The following is an 18,417-nucleotide window of genomic DNA, read 5'->3' on the forward strand; positions in this document are numbered from 1 at the left end:
CAAAATTAAATTGCAAGACTCTATAAAACCGTTTTCATTTGGAGTGAAATAAACAGTAGACTGGAATTAATCATAATAGAATTGCATTGCATAAAAATGAGTCACAAAACTGCGTGGTAATTCAGTACTATTACTTTTGATCGTAAAAAGTATGGAAATGAATCATCTCGTTAACGTTATAGTTCTTCAGTCAGATTATCACGGACGTTGCCCTTATTACAGAAGAACCTAATAGATTTGATTGTATTGTGTTATGCATAATTAAGTAAACAGAATCAAAATCAAGTTAGTCCAATGTATTGTCCTGAAGTGATGGTAGACCAAGCTATATTTCAAAATAAATGTGTATGAGTGCCCCGAGAAGATCCTACTGCTATTTTGAATTTGAAATGAAACAATCAAGAACCAATCGAAGTATTTATTCGTTACTACTACGTTTACATACATCATTCTGCGAACAGGTACAAGTAAAAATACTGTATCATGATTACGGCGTACGAGATCGTCTGTCCACAGAAGCCGAGGACTATTGGCGCGTTTACTGTGAACACATTTGCAGTTATTTCTAGTTTCCTCGTCTCTACCAGGTCTATCATTGTTAGCACTTGATCTCTATAAGCTTCGTCTGAAACATATTATATGTATAAAATGTTATGATAACCTTTCATGAAATAATTATTATTGATGGGATTGCTACCATGTACCTTAATTTCGAGTCTCCGATATATCGGCACTGTAGCTAGCGCCATGATTACGATGTTACATGGTATGATGGTAGCAATCCTGTCAGTAATAAATAATTATTCTTTCATGAAATGTTATGGTAATCTTTTTTGTAATTGACTATAACTGTCTGAACCCATTATAAATTCTATCTCTCTTTTCTATTAGGTATTGGACTTTTTAAAATCTATTAGATTTTGTCCGCTTCTTCGCTCGCGTGAAACTCTATATTGTCATTAACTACTACCCTTGTGTTAATCCTACATATCATCCTTAACAATAATACTGCAGTTTCTACAAAATCCATTTAGTATTTTTTTGTGATACAGTAACAAACATCCATCCTCACAAACTTTCACATCGAAAATACCTATTTTGTAAGATAGTAAGATTTTTATTATTTATAAAAGGAACCCACTTTGACAAGGATTGCGGTGAGGAGCTTCAGATTATAGCTCACCTATCCCTTTGTGTTCTAACTGCACAAAGGGAGACCTAGTGAGGGCTAGGGGGCCAGGAGGATGCGAGAGTTGGATTTTGGTCAGAGCTAGATGAATAATTTATAGAAACGTTGTCTTGAAAGTAGAATATGACAGTAAAAGGCATGTGTTCGATAATCGATTCTACTCTACTACGATCATAGATCGGATATTTACGGTATTATTAAAAGTGTGGTTTTATAAGATAGCAGGATTGTAACGCTTTGTTAATTAATTCCAAAGACCCATTATTTATCATTATTTTTCTAATAATAAAAGAACATCAAAGTTTAACAAATTTCTATAAGTAAGTCTAACATGCAGTTTATGCCACTTCATGTAGGATTTAAATAAATATAAAAACAATAAATAAATATCCTTGGACATTTTACACTGCGCCTCTAGTCCTAAAATAAGCAAAGCTTGTACTATATGGGTACTAGACAATGTTAGCGCCTGAATTTATTTGTCAAGCGTAAATTACACAGACAGACTGAAGACAGCAAAAATCGGAACGTGTTGGCAGATTGCCTGCAGAAAAATATCAGGCGTTTTCATTGCATATCACCATTTGTTTTGACAGCAAAAATACCATTTAAATAGTGCTACGGTATTGCAGTAAAAACTAACAGTTTTAGAATTTTACTATTTTATAATAGCTCCTTCTATGTTCTTCTGATTAAATTCGTTGCAGATCCAATGATAGTTTAATTTTCCCAAGGAACAAACTTGACCTTCACGGTTGGGTTTTTATTGGCGGTCAAGCCGTAGATCTTGGCTACACAGGAATTGCAACGATGGGAACGAGAGGTGGTGTTGGTGGAAATAGTCCCGTAATAGACTAAAATAGGTATGTCACAATTATTGTTACTCCTACACTTATTATTATTCTGTGGTACTAGTAACAATCGACTAGTTGAGATACAATGGTTTAATTTTAACATAACGACTATGTAGATAAGATAGAACCATAAGACTCTTACCTAAATTCCCATGGACTAAATAATTTATTAGAATTTCCAATGTTTTCTTTCTTTCCTCTATAAATAATTCACACATCTTCGTCATGAATATGGGACGTCCATTGATAGAAGTGTACATGAAGATGTCACTAAAAATTACTTCTGAAAACTGAAAAAAATATAATTAAAGACCTCTAAATTTCAGTACAAGTTTAGATTTTTAAATAACTTTTATTTACATTTACTGTTGGCGATAACATTCTGCAAATGATCAACAGGGTGCAAATGACCCAAGAGGTGAACATCAAAAAAACCTGAAAAAGATAGAATAGGCTTTTTTTTACAGTTGAAAAATAGTCTTAACTTCTTAAGCTGAGTTGCACCATCTAAAACTATAACGATAACCGGTGTGTTTTTTGTACGGAGCTTAGCAGAATTTTTGACGTTTGTCAAAGTTAAAGTAAGATGTGCAACCCAGCCTTAGTTTAGACACCGCGCAGACTAGAGACTTTTACTCGACCGATAGTTTGATCGGGCTTTTAATCAGTATGAACATTTGTATGGAAGTGCGCACATTACATCGATTGGTATCGGCCGATTCATACAAATTGGAAACCGACCAAACTTTCACCTTCCCAAAGTCTGTATTCTTCGGCTAGTTTACTTAAAATTGTTACAATACATATAGATTTCACATATTAAGCTATGGCATATCATCATCATCATCATCTCAGCCATAATAGGACGTCCTCTGCTGAACATAGACCTCCCCAAATGCTTTCCATGTTGCCCGGTTGGTAGCGGCCTTCGTCCAGCGCCTTCCTGCTATCTTTATGATGTCGTCGGTCCACCTTCTGGGTGGACGTCCCACGCTGCGTTTTCCGGTACGCGGCCTCCACTCCAGAGCTAGCTATGGTACAATATTACCTTTAGTTGCTTTACTTAGGCGCTATTTTGCAGAAAATAATTGAAATTACCTGTCCAGAATAGATTTTGTTGAATATGTAGACACAGTCAGCAACTTTGTCGTATATCTGCATGAGTTCAAACCAGCAATATTGTTTTTTAGAGTTTTCAACTATCACAGGTTCTCGTAGCATGCTCTGGAATATGCAGTGTAGTATTAGGATAGCAAAAGTAAAACATAGAGTTTATCTGATATGCGATCAAAAGTCAAATTTTATTTATTTGATGGAAATTTTATAGGTAACCTTTGAATATTAGTAATCAAAGAATTTATTGTAGATCTTAGTACACTTTGAGTGCAAAATTGTTAATCATACACGTAACACACTTTTATCTTTAGCAGTGTGATAAAAAAAGGTTTAATCTATATGAATAGATAAATGTAAGTCAACATATTTGTGAGTGGAACTTTTTAGAACTAGTCACTGATAAATAAATAGAGCTTTAGCCTAAGTTATTAACTATACTTACTTTGAACACACTGCTTACAAATGATCTCTCAAATAGAATCTTCTTATGCTCAGAGATAGCCCCAGAAGTTTTCTTCAGCAGCAAATTGTTTAATACGAAGTGCTTCATAAATATGTTCAGAATGAAAAGCAATATTATTGACCCTTGCAACATTATTAGAAAGAAAGACAAATGGGCACCAAAGTTACGAATGTTAAATTTTCTCAAGTAACACGTGGACAACACCTGTACGATTGGCAATATTAGTAAGCACACACCCATGATTCTCCTGGTCAGAAACATCTTCTTAGATGTGCCAAAGTGCCAGTCAATTTTGCTCAGTACACCAAACATTTCAACATAGTTCTGACTATTTGCAAAGGATACAATTAAAACTGAGTAAAGCGCCTCAGCAGTATGAAGTATCCCATAACTTTTTGTTAGAATGTTCAAAGGAATATCCAGTTGCGTATATTTCCAACTCACTGGCTTAACAAATATTGTAAGAGAGATGATGGCCGCCACAAAAGACACAGAATATAGTTTGCTGAATGCTTTAACTTTGATAATTTCATCGTTGGAATATTCAATCATTTTCATACCAAATATAGATATGAGATACGTGAAAGGTTTCACTGCAATAGCCATAGAGAATTTGTGTGGCACTTTTATTTTATTTAATCTTGTTATAATAACAGAAAAACAGCTGGATGGTATAGAACGTTTCATGACGCTGTGAACCAGTATGCTATTGACAGAAATACAAATGAAACTAAACTTTACTATGGAATTCATAAAGAAAGCAATCCGTAATAATATTAATTCTAAAATCAATACATTTCATTAAGCGATGATAAAATCAGAACACAAGTTTTCAATTTTAATTAAGGATAGATTATTATGAGTGCCAGACTTAATGGCATAAGATTTTGACTTAATTCTCATGTTACTAACCTATACTTACCTAGTACGTTATTCCATTTCATCGTATACCTTGCGTAAGTTTATGTACATAACGAAATATTATGCTTAAATGTATTTTAATAACATATTATTAACGCCATTCAATCCTGAAAAAAGTTTTGATTAGATTTAAAAAAATAGTTACTAGTTTTTTTAACATTAAGCTTTAAAGAAAGATACTAACAAGATGTCGTTGCAAGCTTGTAAACGTAGACTGTGAAATAAACTAGGATGGCTATGAAGAGTCCTGCTATAATAATGTGTATCACTTGACATGCTAAACTAAATATGCAGCTGAAATTAGGCAAAAAAACGTTATTCAGTGTGTATTAAAGAAATAAGATAGGAAGTGTAATGTAATACAACTCTATCTGCTATATCGCTCTACATATAAGTTTGGTTCATACAAACCACATGTCCAAAAAATAATAAGGTTACTCATACGTTCAGGAGATAAAATAATTTGTGCTTGTCAAAAACACCTTTTTTGATCTGATCACCTGTGGAATAATGAGAAATGATTGAGTATTGTGTTGTGGCCCAAGGGTATCGCGAAAGTTGTGACAACAGAGTTCATAACGTGTCAGATTAAATGAACTGGTATAAAAATCTAGTATGTCAGATTTCTATAGCAGTTCATAACTATTCCCCTGGGCCACAAATAACCGCGACAGGTGGACCGAAGACTTTCGACTATGCAATAAAGTACAAGTGCCTACGCGCGAATACATGGTTACACATCGCGATAGTGCGAATCTTCTGGGCCACCCAGGCCAGGGGTAAAAAGAATCCAACGACAAAAAGACCATGTACGTATATATAGTGTAGGTACTTAAGTATGTATACTCTACTATACAACACTCCTGTTCCCGCTTATGATGCTACCATTAGTTGTAAGCAACCTTGCAAGCCAAACAGTCCACTTACAACTGATACCAAATTATCTTTATTGGGGGCATAATGTGCACCGTGAAAATGATATCACTCGGTCCAGTTTCTGTTAAAGACTTTTATCATACATAAATGGAAAGTATTGACGCGAACTGTGGATACTGGATAAGCTATCGATTGAAATGTTCTATGGCACGTGAGATATCGATTGAGTGTTTCCGATAAGATAACAGCGATAAAAATATGTATACTTACATTACATGCTGTGTGAGTAACGCATGCACGCCTAGAAAACTATTCGTCAGTTCAATATTTCTGGACAAAGAAACTGGTGGCTTATTTATTTTATTTTCCTTTCAGAAAGAATCTCTTTGACTAGTTTGACTGTGTCAAAGAGGTAGATAATGATAAAAGAGACAAATAAAATAAGGTATCAATAAAAAGGTTTTATTTACTAAAATATATTTATTATTTACAAGATTTGTTGTTTATAAAAAAACATCCTGATTAAATATGCTTGGCCAGGATGGACACACGGGCACGGGTGTGGGTGCAGTGCATTGTACTGAAACATAGTGGCGCCCGTACGTGTTTCATAAGCCTGCGCCCTCGCCCGCGCCCGCGCGTTTCACCTGACCAAGCACTTACATCCTTTCAAATAATATTTATCAAAATATTCAAACATTATTGTATGTTACTTCCTTTTTCTTTTACTCGCATAAAGAATATAAAGTAACAGCAAGATATTTTAGTTAGATAATGAAATACAGTTTTTACTTGTACAGTGAACAAGTAAGTAGTTTTGAGGACACACAGGAGACTTATGTGAATAAGCCTAAAGTATATTTAGTACTTATTTACTAAGAAATAATAATTTAAGAGATAAGTGGCGGTCTCAAGTACATTTTATTTTAAGGTAGGCTGTAATATAAATAATTTTCAAACCACTGATTTTTTAACGCCCCATTTGGTACCACACGCGGGGGCGTGTGGTACCAAATGGTGATCAAGTTAGATTTAATATCAAGCCTGCAATTGGTTCTTGCTGCTTGCTATTAAATTTTTAGGTTTAGCAGCTACTTAACTGCTTAACAGTCATAATATTTAATCATTAAGAGAGCTTAGGGCACTTATAACAATACAAAGGTAACATAAATTAAGGAGGTGTTAAGGATTTTATTTAAAGTCTAACTTAATTTTGAGATAACATCATTTTTGAGCAAAGCTAGTCTTCCATATGCTTCTCTGGTGACTTCCTCGGGTTTTTCATCGTTATTGAATATAACTTTTGTAGCCCATAGGATGATGAGTATTATTGCCACTATAAACAGCAGTGACAAGATGAAGCTGATGATTTTGCACAGTAAATTGCACACACAGCTGTAAAAGAAGAAAATTATCAGCACCTTAAACATCGCGCTCCTTAAAACATAGCTCCTTATTTTAATATTGTTTCAAAAATAAGTCATTTTGGGTCAAGAGGAAACTACGTTAATATTTTTGAAAACGCCTTTCATTAACCATTACATAATTATCTTTATTTGCTCAAATATTTTTTAAAATTTTAGTACTTAGGCACGGCTGGAAAATATGACTGGAATCAGGTATTTTTCGCAATCTATGAACCGACGGTACTGAAAATACCTACTTATCTATGAAGTAATCGCATAATAATCTAATCTAACTAATTTATATTTCTAATGATCTCATAATGAAGTGATAGAGGCAAGTTGAGACAGTTGACATTAGGCTATATTTTGGTTTTAAAATCACAACAATTACAACTTAAGGTGCTACAGTACTGAGCTTTGATATTATGATGGCGTAGTTACAGTCGCCATTTAATACTAGACTATGGATTTTGATTACAAATTCGATTTGCCACTACAACTGCTACAACGATGCCATAGTTTCTCTGTAGTTAAAGAAATAAACTGTTATGATACTTTTGTAAGTCTTTATTCATTTCTATATCACACTAAGCCAAGTTTTAGCCAACTGAATAAATACGGAGGCACATATGGCGTCAACAAAGTGCGTTATCAATTAATTATTTCAAACATCAGCTACTTACAACGATAAAGTATTATTTTTAATTTTTAATTCTCTTCAGTGATGATAAGGGTTGAGTTTTGCGAACTACCTATTTAAAACTACCTAATTCGATTGATTGAAGTTTGAGTTGGTGATAAAGGAAGAGGTGGAAAAGCAGCACCAATATGATATTCAATAGATATAATAAGTAACACCCGTATTCACAAACGATACTTGCTTAAGTGAAGCAGCACAGTGTTGAAGAGCTCTGTGATTGGTTCGTGTCTGACCCTGTGCGTCCACGCGCACTGTGAGACCTCATAGTAATGTTTGTGAATACGGCCGTAAATGTAGTGTGACACACAGTGTTTTTGTCGATTTGCCACAGACTCACTCTCACAATGTTTTTCTAATTAAAAATTAATGCGTACCTTTATTTAGACTTATGACGAATTTACTTTAATGTTGGAAAATTACAAAAGTGTGACGAAACGAGTTTCTAGCATTGACAATAGCCCGAGTCATGGATCGATGCATCTGGGAAGACGTCATCATGGCCTTGAATTCATCATCAATGTTTTATAGAGTAATGTTTAGATGCAATGTTTGTCCAAGTATTAGGTAAGTATTTATTTCTAAGGCATTAATATTCTCCCAGTCTCTAAACACATTTAAAAACGATTTTTCGTTTTAAATATAAGATTTGCTATTGAAATATGTTTTGAAACATTTTACTCTACTTATTCTTTTTGAAGATTAAGTCACATTTTGCAATCATATCACCACATAAACATACGATTCATGTTAAAAATATACAATTTTAGAACAAAATAATTAAAGTATTTACCACATATTTGCAGATTTTAAGTCCTTGGCGAGTAAAGTCAGTAATTAAAATCGGTGTTTGGTTAACACACAGCACTCGTCACCACGGTTAGAACAACACTGCTGTAAGGTTTCAGAATACAAGATTTTCATATTAGCACTTATCTACGCTTAACTGATATTCGTACCGTATCGCTGATTCATTGTTTATAGTAAATTTTCGCCAAAATATCTTTTGTTGGCATCCGTACTTGATATTATTTTTTATTATGCATTGTTATTTATAGAAGGCATCTCTGACTATCAAGAGATAATTTGATAATACAAAAAGTCCCAAGCTAAGCAGATAAAGGGTTAAAAGATTATAGATATAAGATTAACGAATTTTATATAAAATTCAGATAATTAAATAACCCAATTTTGATGAAGTTTGGTAAAGAAGTAGATTGGACCTTAGAGAAGAAAGACATCGCTTCATACTTTTTGTCGCAAAAATAAATATAGAAAAGGGTGAATTGGTGGGACGAAAGTTTGTATTAGGGATCTGTTATTTCTTATTTCAGCGATGAAAACTATTAATATGATATTGCTTATCAAATATGAAGAGTTTTTTAACGCACAACCGAGATGCGAACCTGTAACCAACCACACTGACTCTCTAGTCCGGTCATGAGTCGAGTTACATAAATAGTAAACTCATCAGAGAATTATTTTCTTGTCTAAAAGCAAGCTAATTAGTTCAAATCTCCTTAGTATTCCCCGGATTTGTATTTATAATTAAACTAATTAATAAAGGTTCTGATGCCTAATTAATTAACTTATTTTGGTTCAAGACGTATATTACTGCTATTGTTAAACTTAAAATAAAGATTTAACTGAAAAATATAGGTAAATAACTGCAGAGGAAACTATAATAAATTAACATATTAAGAACATTCAGTAATCGAGCTTTATATATTATAGATTTTCTTTCAGTTTTCAATTACGCAGTTGTTTCTTCACATAACAAAAACTTTACCATATTTCTGGCATACAAATTCAACAATTTTCAGCTTCATCTGCTTAAATGTAACAGATATAGACCAATGACTTCGTAGCTCAATGGTAAAACCTACCTAACCTATCCCTGATAGTCGTGGGCTCAAGTCCAAACTGTGGCAGTCGATTTTTTTCATTTTTTTATCACGTTAGAGACGTTATGTTCTGCTTCAGTGGGGATGGGATTGGGTACCCATTCTATTGGCCCACTCGTCTAGGCGGGCGTCCCTTATTTCCCAAAGCATTCTTAGGACGTAAATCAATGTAACAACACTGTAAAGACCCAATACACTGAACTGTCCCACCCACTATGACATTGACAGGGGGGCGCCACCGTCAATACCGGATCGCTGGTTCCGATTTTTGCCATATTGGAAACTACACGTTGTACCTACTGTTGAACGTTGGTGGCGCTCCCCTGTCAATGAGTTTGGTGGGAAAGTTCAGTGTAGGTATAGTTAGCGTCAAATTGTTTGTTTGCTGTTTTTTGTCAAGTTTTTGGCCACTTTAGGTGTCACGAACTATTTGACGCTAACTGTGCTATAAAAGATTTTCCAGCAAAAAGGTATAGGCTGACGTGCTGTCGACTGGACGCATACTATCCCCGTATTAGGTATGCAAGGGGTAAAAACGAATACACGTGAAAAAGAGTCACGTTTCACAGGGCACAGCATGTAAAACATTCCTGAAAATTGAACCTTATTTAGACGTCTCACGGTTCAAAACTAGCATGTATTAGCTATCGAATTACCAGTTACATGACTGATAATCGCTTGTGACTCACTAATGCTGTTAGGCAAATGATAAGGTAAGGTTTGATAAAACTGTACCTGAATGTGGTTACGTATTAATGAAAAGCCTAGCCTTTTCCGGTGGCTTTACTCGTGATTTGTCACGAATTATAAAAGTGTGACCACGTTGAGAACGTAGGTATGTTTCATGAATGTCATTTATTCCATTTGATGTTTGATAATTTCTTTATGGTATAATTTAATAAAGAATGTACCTGTTTATTGCGAGCTGAATACTAATAATTCTTAATGAGTAAGAAGTAAGTAAAGTTTGATCAAAACCGATCGCCATTACAACTCTGGCCCACGCAGAAGCGTAGTTTCAATCTATTCTAAAAATGTCTACTCACTCCCAACTAGATGATTACTTCAGAAATATTGTGAAACTTCATGAATATTAATCTGAAACACAATTAAAACTTAGATTGTTCCATTAGTAATCTGTAGTTTGTGCACTAGTAATACTTTAACAGCGACAAATCGGCCGGTGCGCATAGTAGAGGCAGCAAGGGATCTACGATTTTTAGGGTTCCGTACCTCAAAAGGAAAAAACGGAACCCTTATAGGATCACTTTGTTGTCCGTCCGTCCGTCTGTCAAGACCCTTTATCTCAAGAACGCGTGAACGTATCAAGCTGAAATTCACATGAAATACTCAGGTCTATTGTCCCTTTAAGCTGTGAAAATATCAAACTTCTAAGCCAAGCCAATCAAAAGATACAGCCGATTATGTCGATATTTTCAACTATGTAGGACAATGTTCGTTCTCCATACATTGTTCGCCTAAGAACCAACAATTTTGACATATTACTACCCGAAAGCGAAATAATACGATTCTGTGTGTAAGAACAATGATTCCTGATGGACACTTGCCATAAAATTAATGATTAAGAATATTAAATCACAGCGATTTTATAATATGTCGTTTATGACAACATGGCGTCTAATGTATTGTGTGAATGTATGAACACCGATTCGCGAAAAATGTTTTGTATTGTCGTCACGCCGAGTCGCAGCCAAATAGTATAAAATAATAGAACAAGTTTTAGAAATACAACTCGGCATTCCACTTTTATAATATGCCCACATATTGCACGTAAATAAATAACATGAATCGTAGGTTGTTTCCACCCTTGTCATCTGACACATGAAATAAACTCCTATTGTATTATAGATATCGAAGCCGAATCGTATATAATAATAGAATGGGTTTTGGAGATCACTCGGGGTTCCACTTTTATAAAATACCTACATATTGCATAAAAATAACACGAATCATGAGTTTTCTTTTCACCATTTACATCTGACACGAGATAACAAACTCCTATCTCCATGACTACCGTCGTAGTCTATGCCAAAGACTACAATATTTTAAGCAAGAAGTTTCAAACCTTAGCGGCTACGGTAACCCCTGGGCCACATACATCGTGATAACATTCGGTCGACACTGGAACGAAGTCTTGCGATTATGCAAAAAAGCATCGTATTCTAGTGCGGCTATATCACGTTCAACCGGGGATTTAATTCAACTAAAGTCCTGACTAAAGACTGGAAGAAAATACGCCGCATTGTATGAGCACTTCGTGTTCGTTAAAGCGGCTTCAGATCTAGAGCCCACATAGTTTTCTTTCCAATAATATCCGCAAGTAGCGCTGCATGATCTTTACAACAAAAACGGCAATAGTTATTAAGGTGCCAAAATTATATGATTACTTTGGCACGGTATTATACACGTTCGAAGATTTGTCATTTTCATTCATTTCATCATCATCATCATCATTTCAGCCACAGGACGTCCACTACTGAACATAGGCCTCCCCCAATGACTTCCACATCGCACGGTTGGTAGCAGCCTGCATCCAGCGCCTTCCCGCTACCTTTATCAGGTCGTCGGTCCACCTTGTGGTGGGTTGACATTGCATCATAGAATTCGGCGGGGATATCCTCACGGAGGAAGTTCGTAAAAGGGCGGAACAAGATCTTATAATAATGCAAGGCCGAAGCTGTAACGCGCGTGCTCCTACGTGTAATCCGGCGAGTATGCAATAAATAGTAATGTCTGGTAAATAGTGGTAATACGTATCGTTCGTTCGTTCGTTTCAGCCGAAAAGACGTCCACTGCTGGACAAAGGCCTCCCCCAAGGATTTCCACGAAGACCGATCCTGCACCGCTCGCATACAGGCACCTCCCGCGACCTTCACCAGATCGTCGGTCCACCTAGTGGGAGGCCTGCCCACGCTACGTCTTTCGGCTCGTGGTCGCCACTCAAGAACTTTCCTGCCCCAGCGGCCATCAGCTCTACGAGCTATGTGCCCCGCCCCGTCTATGTCTATATGCGCTACGATTACAGGGTATCATTTTGCATAGTCGCAAGACTTCACTCCGCTGCTGTCAAATCAATGTCGCATAATGTTATCGCAATGTGTGTGGCCCTTGGCCAAATCACAGAAGCCTATGCGAAGAAAGAGCACTTGAATGACAATGAAAATCAGGGTTACCATTTTATAAGATCTCCTCACTATTGAGGGTAACAAAGTAACATTAATAATCTAGCCATTAATTACATTTATTACCTATACGAGAAAGTAAAGCAACATGCGGTTTTATTTTAATTTGTAAAATATTTGTAACAGTTTGTTCCAAGTTTAGTTTTACAACAGTATTGCTGTTTCAGCTGTCACTGTGAAGCTTTGGGAAAATAAATAAATACAAAAAATATTAACATAAATATTTATTTAAGTTTTTTCTGTTCATTATCATAATATGCCAATTTAAGTTACACTGTGTGACAGTCTTTGACACTAAACAAACTCTTCAGCTTAATAATACCTACCTACAGGGCGTTTTTATAGTTACTCTTGCTGATGAAACAAGAAGGGTTGATTCTACTACTGAAATACAACTACTTTTCTTACAGGACCAATATCAAATTCTCAAAAAAATTCACATCCTCGTGATGGTGATAATTTCTATGGAGAGGTTTTTTTTTTTATATTCTGTCTCTTGGGATAAGTTATTCCATTTGAGCAGTAGAATTAATCCTTTTTATTTGATCACATATAAAAATAACACAAGTGTGTGTGTTTAGGAAAACTTCTTCTTTGGTATGGTATCACTCACCCGTTATAAGGGTGTCATACTTGCTATCGAACGTTGAAGTATCTATTGTCTAGATATCGACAACTATGCATCAACGGGTCGCTACATCTACGGTACTCCATATTAAAAGTCATGAAATCAACGGGTCGCTACATCTACGGTACTCCATATTAAAAGTCATGAAATCAATCGGTTGTTTAATCAGTGTCAGGCTTTACTTGCTAACATTATCAAGTAATGAGTGCCATTACTGTGGCAGTACTAAATGTATGGAAGCTAGTAACATTGAATTTTCGGATATTATCCAGTCTGTAACCTATTACTAATATCGTTTGAAAGAGCTCGTGAAGCACTTTCAGGATCAGTAATCAGTTTTTCGGTATCTTGTGTAGTTTAGAAATAATCGAGTTAGATCACTTATCGTTTCCACCCTGTATAGGTACTTAATATTTGAAATGTATTACTAATTATTGCTATAAGAATTTTGACCGAATAAAACTTTCAATTCTATTAGAACTTTAGACATTTCTCTCACTTTAAGCGGCATTGGATTTTTAATCGGATTTTGAAACTGTTACAGATATATTAAAGATGATCCCATATTGCTGTCAACGGAACGGGGCAACAACGACTAGGCGCTGCGGAGACATTTGAGTACATACGCGTGCGTGTGTGTGACGAAGTCCTTGCGAGCAAATACGTGGGTTGCGGGCGTACGTTAAAAAACCCATGCCAAAGCGGGAATACAAATAGATACAGCAACATTCATTGTAACGTACCTACTAATTATTATGGAGTACTGTAAATGTAGCGACCCGTTGATGCATAGTTGTCGATATCTAGACAATAAATACATCGACGTTCGATAAAAAAACATTCATTGTAACGTACTAATTAATATAGAGTACCGTAGATGTAGCGACCCGTTGATGCATAGTTGTCAATATCTAGACAATAGATACTTCGACGTTCGATAGCAAGTATGACACCCGAGTTATAATGTCGGCAACTCTGTATCACTGACTTGTAACTTTCAAACAATATGAATAATAAGGGCACCACATTGGTTTTCTTTCTGAAAAAAGGCTTTCACTTTTAGTACTAACCCTTTAGCACTATTTCATTGAAATAAAAATACAATAAACGCACAGAAGACTGAAATTGAGTCAACTGACGTGACATTTATAATTTGTTGACATTATGACAGTTTGACAAGACTAGGGATTGAAAAAGTTTTAATTGAAAAAGTAAAATGACAATTTATTAAAACGATTCACAAGGATATAATCGATTAAAAATATTTATAAAATGTTCTGATACTTGCCTGTAGCGATTATCCAATCCTGGTTTCTACTGAAAAACTACTTCGTGGCAAGATTTTAATAAAATAATAAAATCTTTATCTTCTCTTTCACAATCTATAAAAGTTCATTTGGTCTATTATTAATGTGCTATGAATGAGGGTTTTCGCGATTGAAAAATCCGCGAGATGGCAATACGTAGACGCGAGGTCCAAATGCTGCATGATTGGTGGATATCTGTCAATGTCATGTCAAAAATAACCAATCATGCAGCATTTGGACCTCACGTCTACGTTTTGCCATCTGGCGGATTTTTCAATCGCGAAAACCCTCATTGGCATAGATTATGAGAGACTGGCAACTATACTAGGTTGATATATGTTCCTCACACTTCAACTGGCATTGGATTCAACATCGGATTCTGACACTTTTACAGTTATGATACCATGAATATCAGTTTATGGTCCTAATTATTTTTATTTTATTTACGACCTTCGACCAGTTGGACACTTTAGATAGCTTCTTGTAATAGTGTCAATATCTTTTTAGCTTTTAACGCAAATCTAGTCTTCAAAGCAGTTTAATCGATTTATTTTATTTTCAAAATCGATATTTTATTGTCTATGATGGCCGCAGGAACAACTATACATGGACTCCCAGCAATAAAGTACGGTAATGCCTCGTACAGATTTTATCGGCAAAAATTATGGAACTTGATAGGTTTTAGACCATGCCACGCACCAAAACGTCCGGAAGTTGTAATAGTATTATAGAATAAACGTTAAAAGACTTATTTATTTAATTTTTCAATGCTTAAGTGTCCATTAGAACGAAAGGGTGCTTAATGTATTAAAAAAAATAGAAAATAATTATGATGGGTTAATGTTTTTGGGCGGTTTTTTAGGCGGTTTCTGACAATGTCCTTTTCGACACTCTACCCTACCCTTTTTCACATGAACGCGTAGAGATATTAAAGTTGAAATTCATATCAAACACTTCTTAAATCTAATTGCCTCTAAACTGTGAGAAATTCTAAATCAACGCAAAAATTCAAAACGCTGAGGTAGGTACCTACCTATAATGCAAATATAGGAAAAATAAATAAATAAAAAATAATCATACCGCATATTTTGAAATTCGCCACTACTCGCAACGGAATCAAGTAAGTAATTTGATTTAATACGTCATAAATTGTAAACCGCTACGTTTGTACGGCGGAACCCTCGGTGTGCGAGCCCGACTCGCACTTGGCCGGTTTTTTTCTAATCGGTGCTATTTTTTTTTGTGGCGCCCCTTAAAGAAAAATGGTCAAAATCGTCGAGTAGGTAAATATGTCCAAAATCCAACTGACCGATTCAAATTAACTATCGATAGAATAACTTGCGCTTTGTGACACAATTATTTTTTTTACAAAGCGCCCCCATCTTACCCTGGTGCCCCCTTAGGTTGTCGCCAGGCGCCCCTAGGTCCGTGCCTAGTAAAGTTTTGTGTATTTTTTTAACTTTTTCCATTAGTGCAGAATCCCTGGAGTAAAGGCGGTTCGTCGCGTGAGAATGAGCAATTTCCTCCCGGCCGCGATTTCGATCTGACTTCCCGTCTGGGTAGCGATTTTAAAATTTATAGAATCGCTTTGCATGAAATTGAAAACAAAAACAAAACTTGCAAGTTTGGGCGGCAATGAAGCTATAATTCTTCTGATGGGCGTAACGAGACATGAATTACAGGGAAATGTGCGATTTTATCAACTGAAAGCGTTGTGTTCTAATTTTATCACTTTAATTACATTATGAGTGGTTTAAAGGTATGTTTCTATGTAGATTCCTCTCTGATTAGTAGGTATTTGACATGAGTACTCATTACGAGTATAATAAATAAATTGATCTCTCGATCAGACAAAGTATATAAATTTCCGTTATACAAAATTATCACAAGAATTAAAATTTTGGTATAAAAAAAAATCTTTTCTGGTAGGTATTTGATTTTAACACACATTTTCTTCCCTTACTTAGCCAAAAAATGTGTTTAGAAACTGGAATCCCTTAGTTTAGACTTGTATTCCAGACCGTGCTCCAGTTTCTGCAGTTTCTGGAATCAAATGTAAATTTTAAGCAGTGAACTTTTCTCTAAGTTTCTATTCCATGTTACGGTCTAATGAATGGAATTTTGGGAGGAAAGTTTACTCTATTCGTGTGTAGACTTAGACTCGTAAAAAGGAACTAAAAATAGTAGATACATGCAGTATTTTACTCGTAAGCTCGGTTATCTTGGAATTCAATGGAACGAATTGATCATCGCATAAGGCTAGTGTTTTTTTTTAAATACTTTTAGATTTATTACTTCAGTATGTGTAAAATCAAAAATCCCAATCCTATTCAAACGCTTTTTCGATAGTAACTTCTTTTAAGGCTCTTCTTTTAGTCTGAAAATAACTTGGTAGCTCCAGCCATTTCTAAGCTCTATAAATCTGGCTACGATTGCAGATCGGGCCGTAAGTCTCATTGCGAACACTGCGCCAGTTATAAGTCACTTTTTCACCTTTTATTTACCTTTTATTGGTGAACTAAAACTGTTTAAGGTATGACAATCATATAAATATTACAATCGAAGGCTTGTAGAAATTGTAAGTTAATCAATCAATGAGTTTTATTAAAAATGATCTCGCTAGTAAAAAATAGCTATAAAAACTGTCATTCTGATGTCAATGTTAGTACTTAATTATTATAAAATTATAGAATAAGATAATCATCCTATTATTACAACCCAAAAGAAAAAATAATATAAAAACAGTTTATTGATTAATTACCATTTCAAAAATATAAAAGTCTGTGAGACTAGAACGCAAAGAACACTCATTTCCTCTCTGTCAGCCTTTGAGAAAATAAAAAGCTTTACGTTTTATTTTCTTATCAAAAGAGTAATTAGATACTTTAAATTTTAAACCTATTAAATACCTAATAGTTGATCAACAGACATCGCCCAATTATTAAAATACGAGTATCCCATATAAACCCATTATAGACAAAGATTTCAGTTTCCCCGAAGTTGAAAAGTTTCTGGAAAACTTTTTCAATTTTGCTTTTCATAAGAACCTTTCTCAGATTTCAAATAATATTAAAACAAACATACCTATTGGCGACGTAATTACTCGGAGTTATTTTTACTACTGTCTTATTACTTTCCGTATATATACTTATATTTCCGTAAATATATTTCATGTCAAAATTTTATTCCTTCCGAAAGCTGAAAAGTCAGACGAAACAAACTTAACGTTAACGAATCACGTGCCAAGATTCCTGATAATTTTAACAACGAATACCTGAATTTTATTATGACTTGTTATGTTAACATTAGTTTATTCAAACTTATTCTTTCAAACTTCGGTCGGGTCGGTAGTTACGGTAAATTCAATCGTGTTGAAGTTTCGAAATTTCATCAGCCTCGAAATGAAGATAAAACCTCTCCACGGGTCACAAGTTGGACTCCAGACAGAAACTTCGGAGTTGTTGCGATCGAACTGCTCTTGATTGCACTCCATCTTGGAAAATTTGAGCAAATACTTATACACTGGCGGAGAAATTCAAGGGACTTTGAAATGCGAATCGGGGAGTGGTTTTGCGTTTGAAAGGGCAATCATAAATTGCTATCGTTTGTTCTTATTTTGTTTCATTTTAAACTTAAATCAGAGGAAATTTATGGGGTGTAGCCCCATGGAGCCATGTCAACGGCAAATAAATCAATACCATGTTATAATTTTAGCGAAGAACCGGTTGGTATATAAATCTTCTTGAGACAAACTTTTTTTCGTTTTCCACGAGGCGTCTAAAGCAAAATATGCTTATGCTACTGAGATATTATCTCCTTAGATACTTAATGTGCTTAAAGCTGTATACAAAGA

At 35.1% G+C, this 18,417-nt stretch overlaps 1 protein-coding gene and 1 long non-coding RNA gene across 3 annotated transcripts; both read right to left on the minus strand.

The window, feature by feature from the left end:
- Positions 1 to 403: 403 nt before the first annotated feature.
- Positions 404 to 5,813, minus strand: LOC135076500 (uncharacterized). 2 transcript variants are annotated; one of them, XM_063970955.1, is made up of 9 exons: positions 5,690 to 5,813; positions 4,955 to 5,043; positions 4,728 to 4,837; positions 4,545 to 4,650; positions 3,602 to 3,826; positions 3,142 to 3,267; positions 2,404 to 2,478; positions 2,186 to 2,333; positions 404 to 625 (listed from the first exon to the last, which is right to left on the minus strand). In XM_063970955.1, exons 5-9 carry the CDS (start codon positions 3,752 to 3,754, stop codon positions 447 to 449), a joined length of 681 nt encoding a protein of 226 aa, XP_063827025.1. In that variant the 5' UTR covers positions 3,755 to 3,826; positions 4,545 to 4,650; positions 4,728 to 4,837; positions 4,955 to 5,043; positions 5,690 to 5,813; the 3' UTR covers positions 404 to 446. The 2 variants fall into 2 exon arrangements, with proteins under 2 accessions (XP_063827025.1, XP_063827024.1); XM_063970954.1 differs by lacking the exons at positions 4,545 to 4,650; positions 4,728 to 4,837; positions 4,955 to 5,043; positions 5,690 to 5,813 and having other exon boundaries at positions 3,602 to 4,255.
- Positions 5,814 to 6,590: 777 nt separating this feature from the next.
- LOC135076501 (uncharacterized) lies at positions 6,591 to 8,406 on the minus strand. The gene is made up of 2 exons (XR_010258277.1): positions 8,316 to 8,406; positions 6,591 to 6,814 (listed from the first exon to the last, which is right to left on the minus strand). It is a non-coding gene; the product is annotated as an uncharacterized LOC135076501 (long non-coding RNA).
- Between the last annotated feature and the right edge of the window lie 10,011 nt (positions 8,407 to 18,417).

Source organism: Ostrinia nubilalis, chromosome 12 (genome assembly GCF_963855985.1).
Source record: "Ostrinia nubilalis chromosome 12, ilOstNubi1.1, whole genome shotgun sequence".
Taxonomy (NCBI): Eukaryota; Metazoa; Arthropoda; class Insecta; order Lepidoptera; family Crambidae; genus Ostrinia; species Ostrinia nubilalis.

Bases quoted from the DNA above. Each gene is read 5' to 3' on its own strand.
- LOC135076500 (XM_063970954.1), bottom strand. From the start codon at position 4,228: ATGGCTATTGCAGTGAAACCTTTCACGTATCTCATATCTATATTTGGT. The intron at 2,479-3,141 runs GTAATTTCAATT...TATCTTTTTCAG, and splicing joins ACAAAATCTATTCTGGACAG to GTTTTTTTGATGTTCACCTC. The intron at 2,334-2,403 runs GTAAATAAAAGT...TATTTTTTTCAG, and splicing joins TGTTATCGCCAACAGTAAAT to TTTTCAGAAGTAATTTTTAG.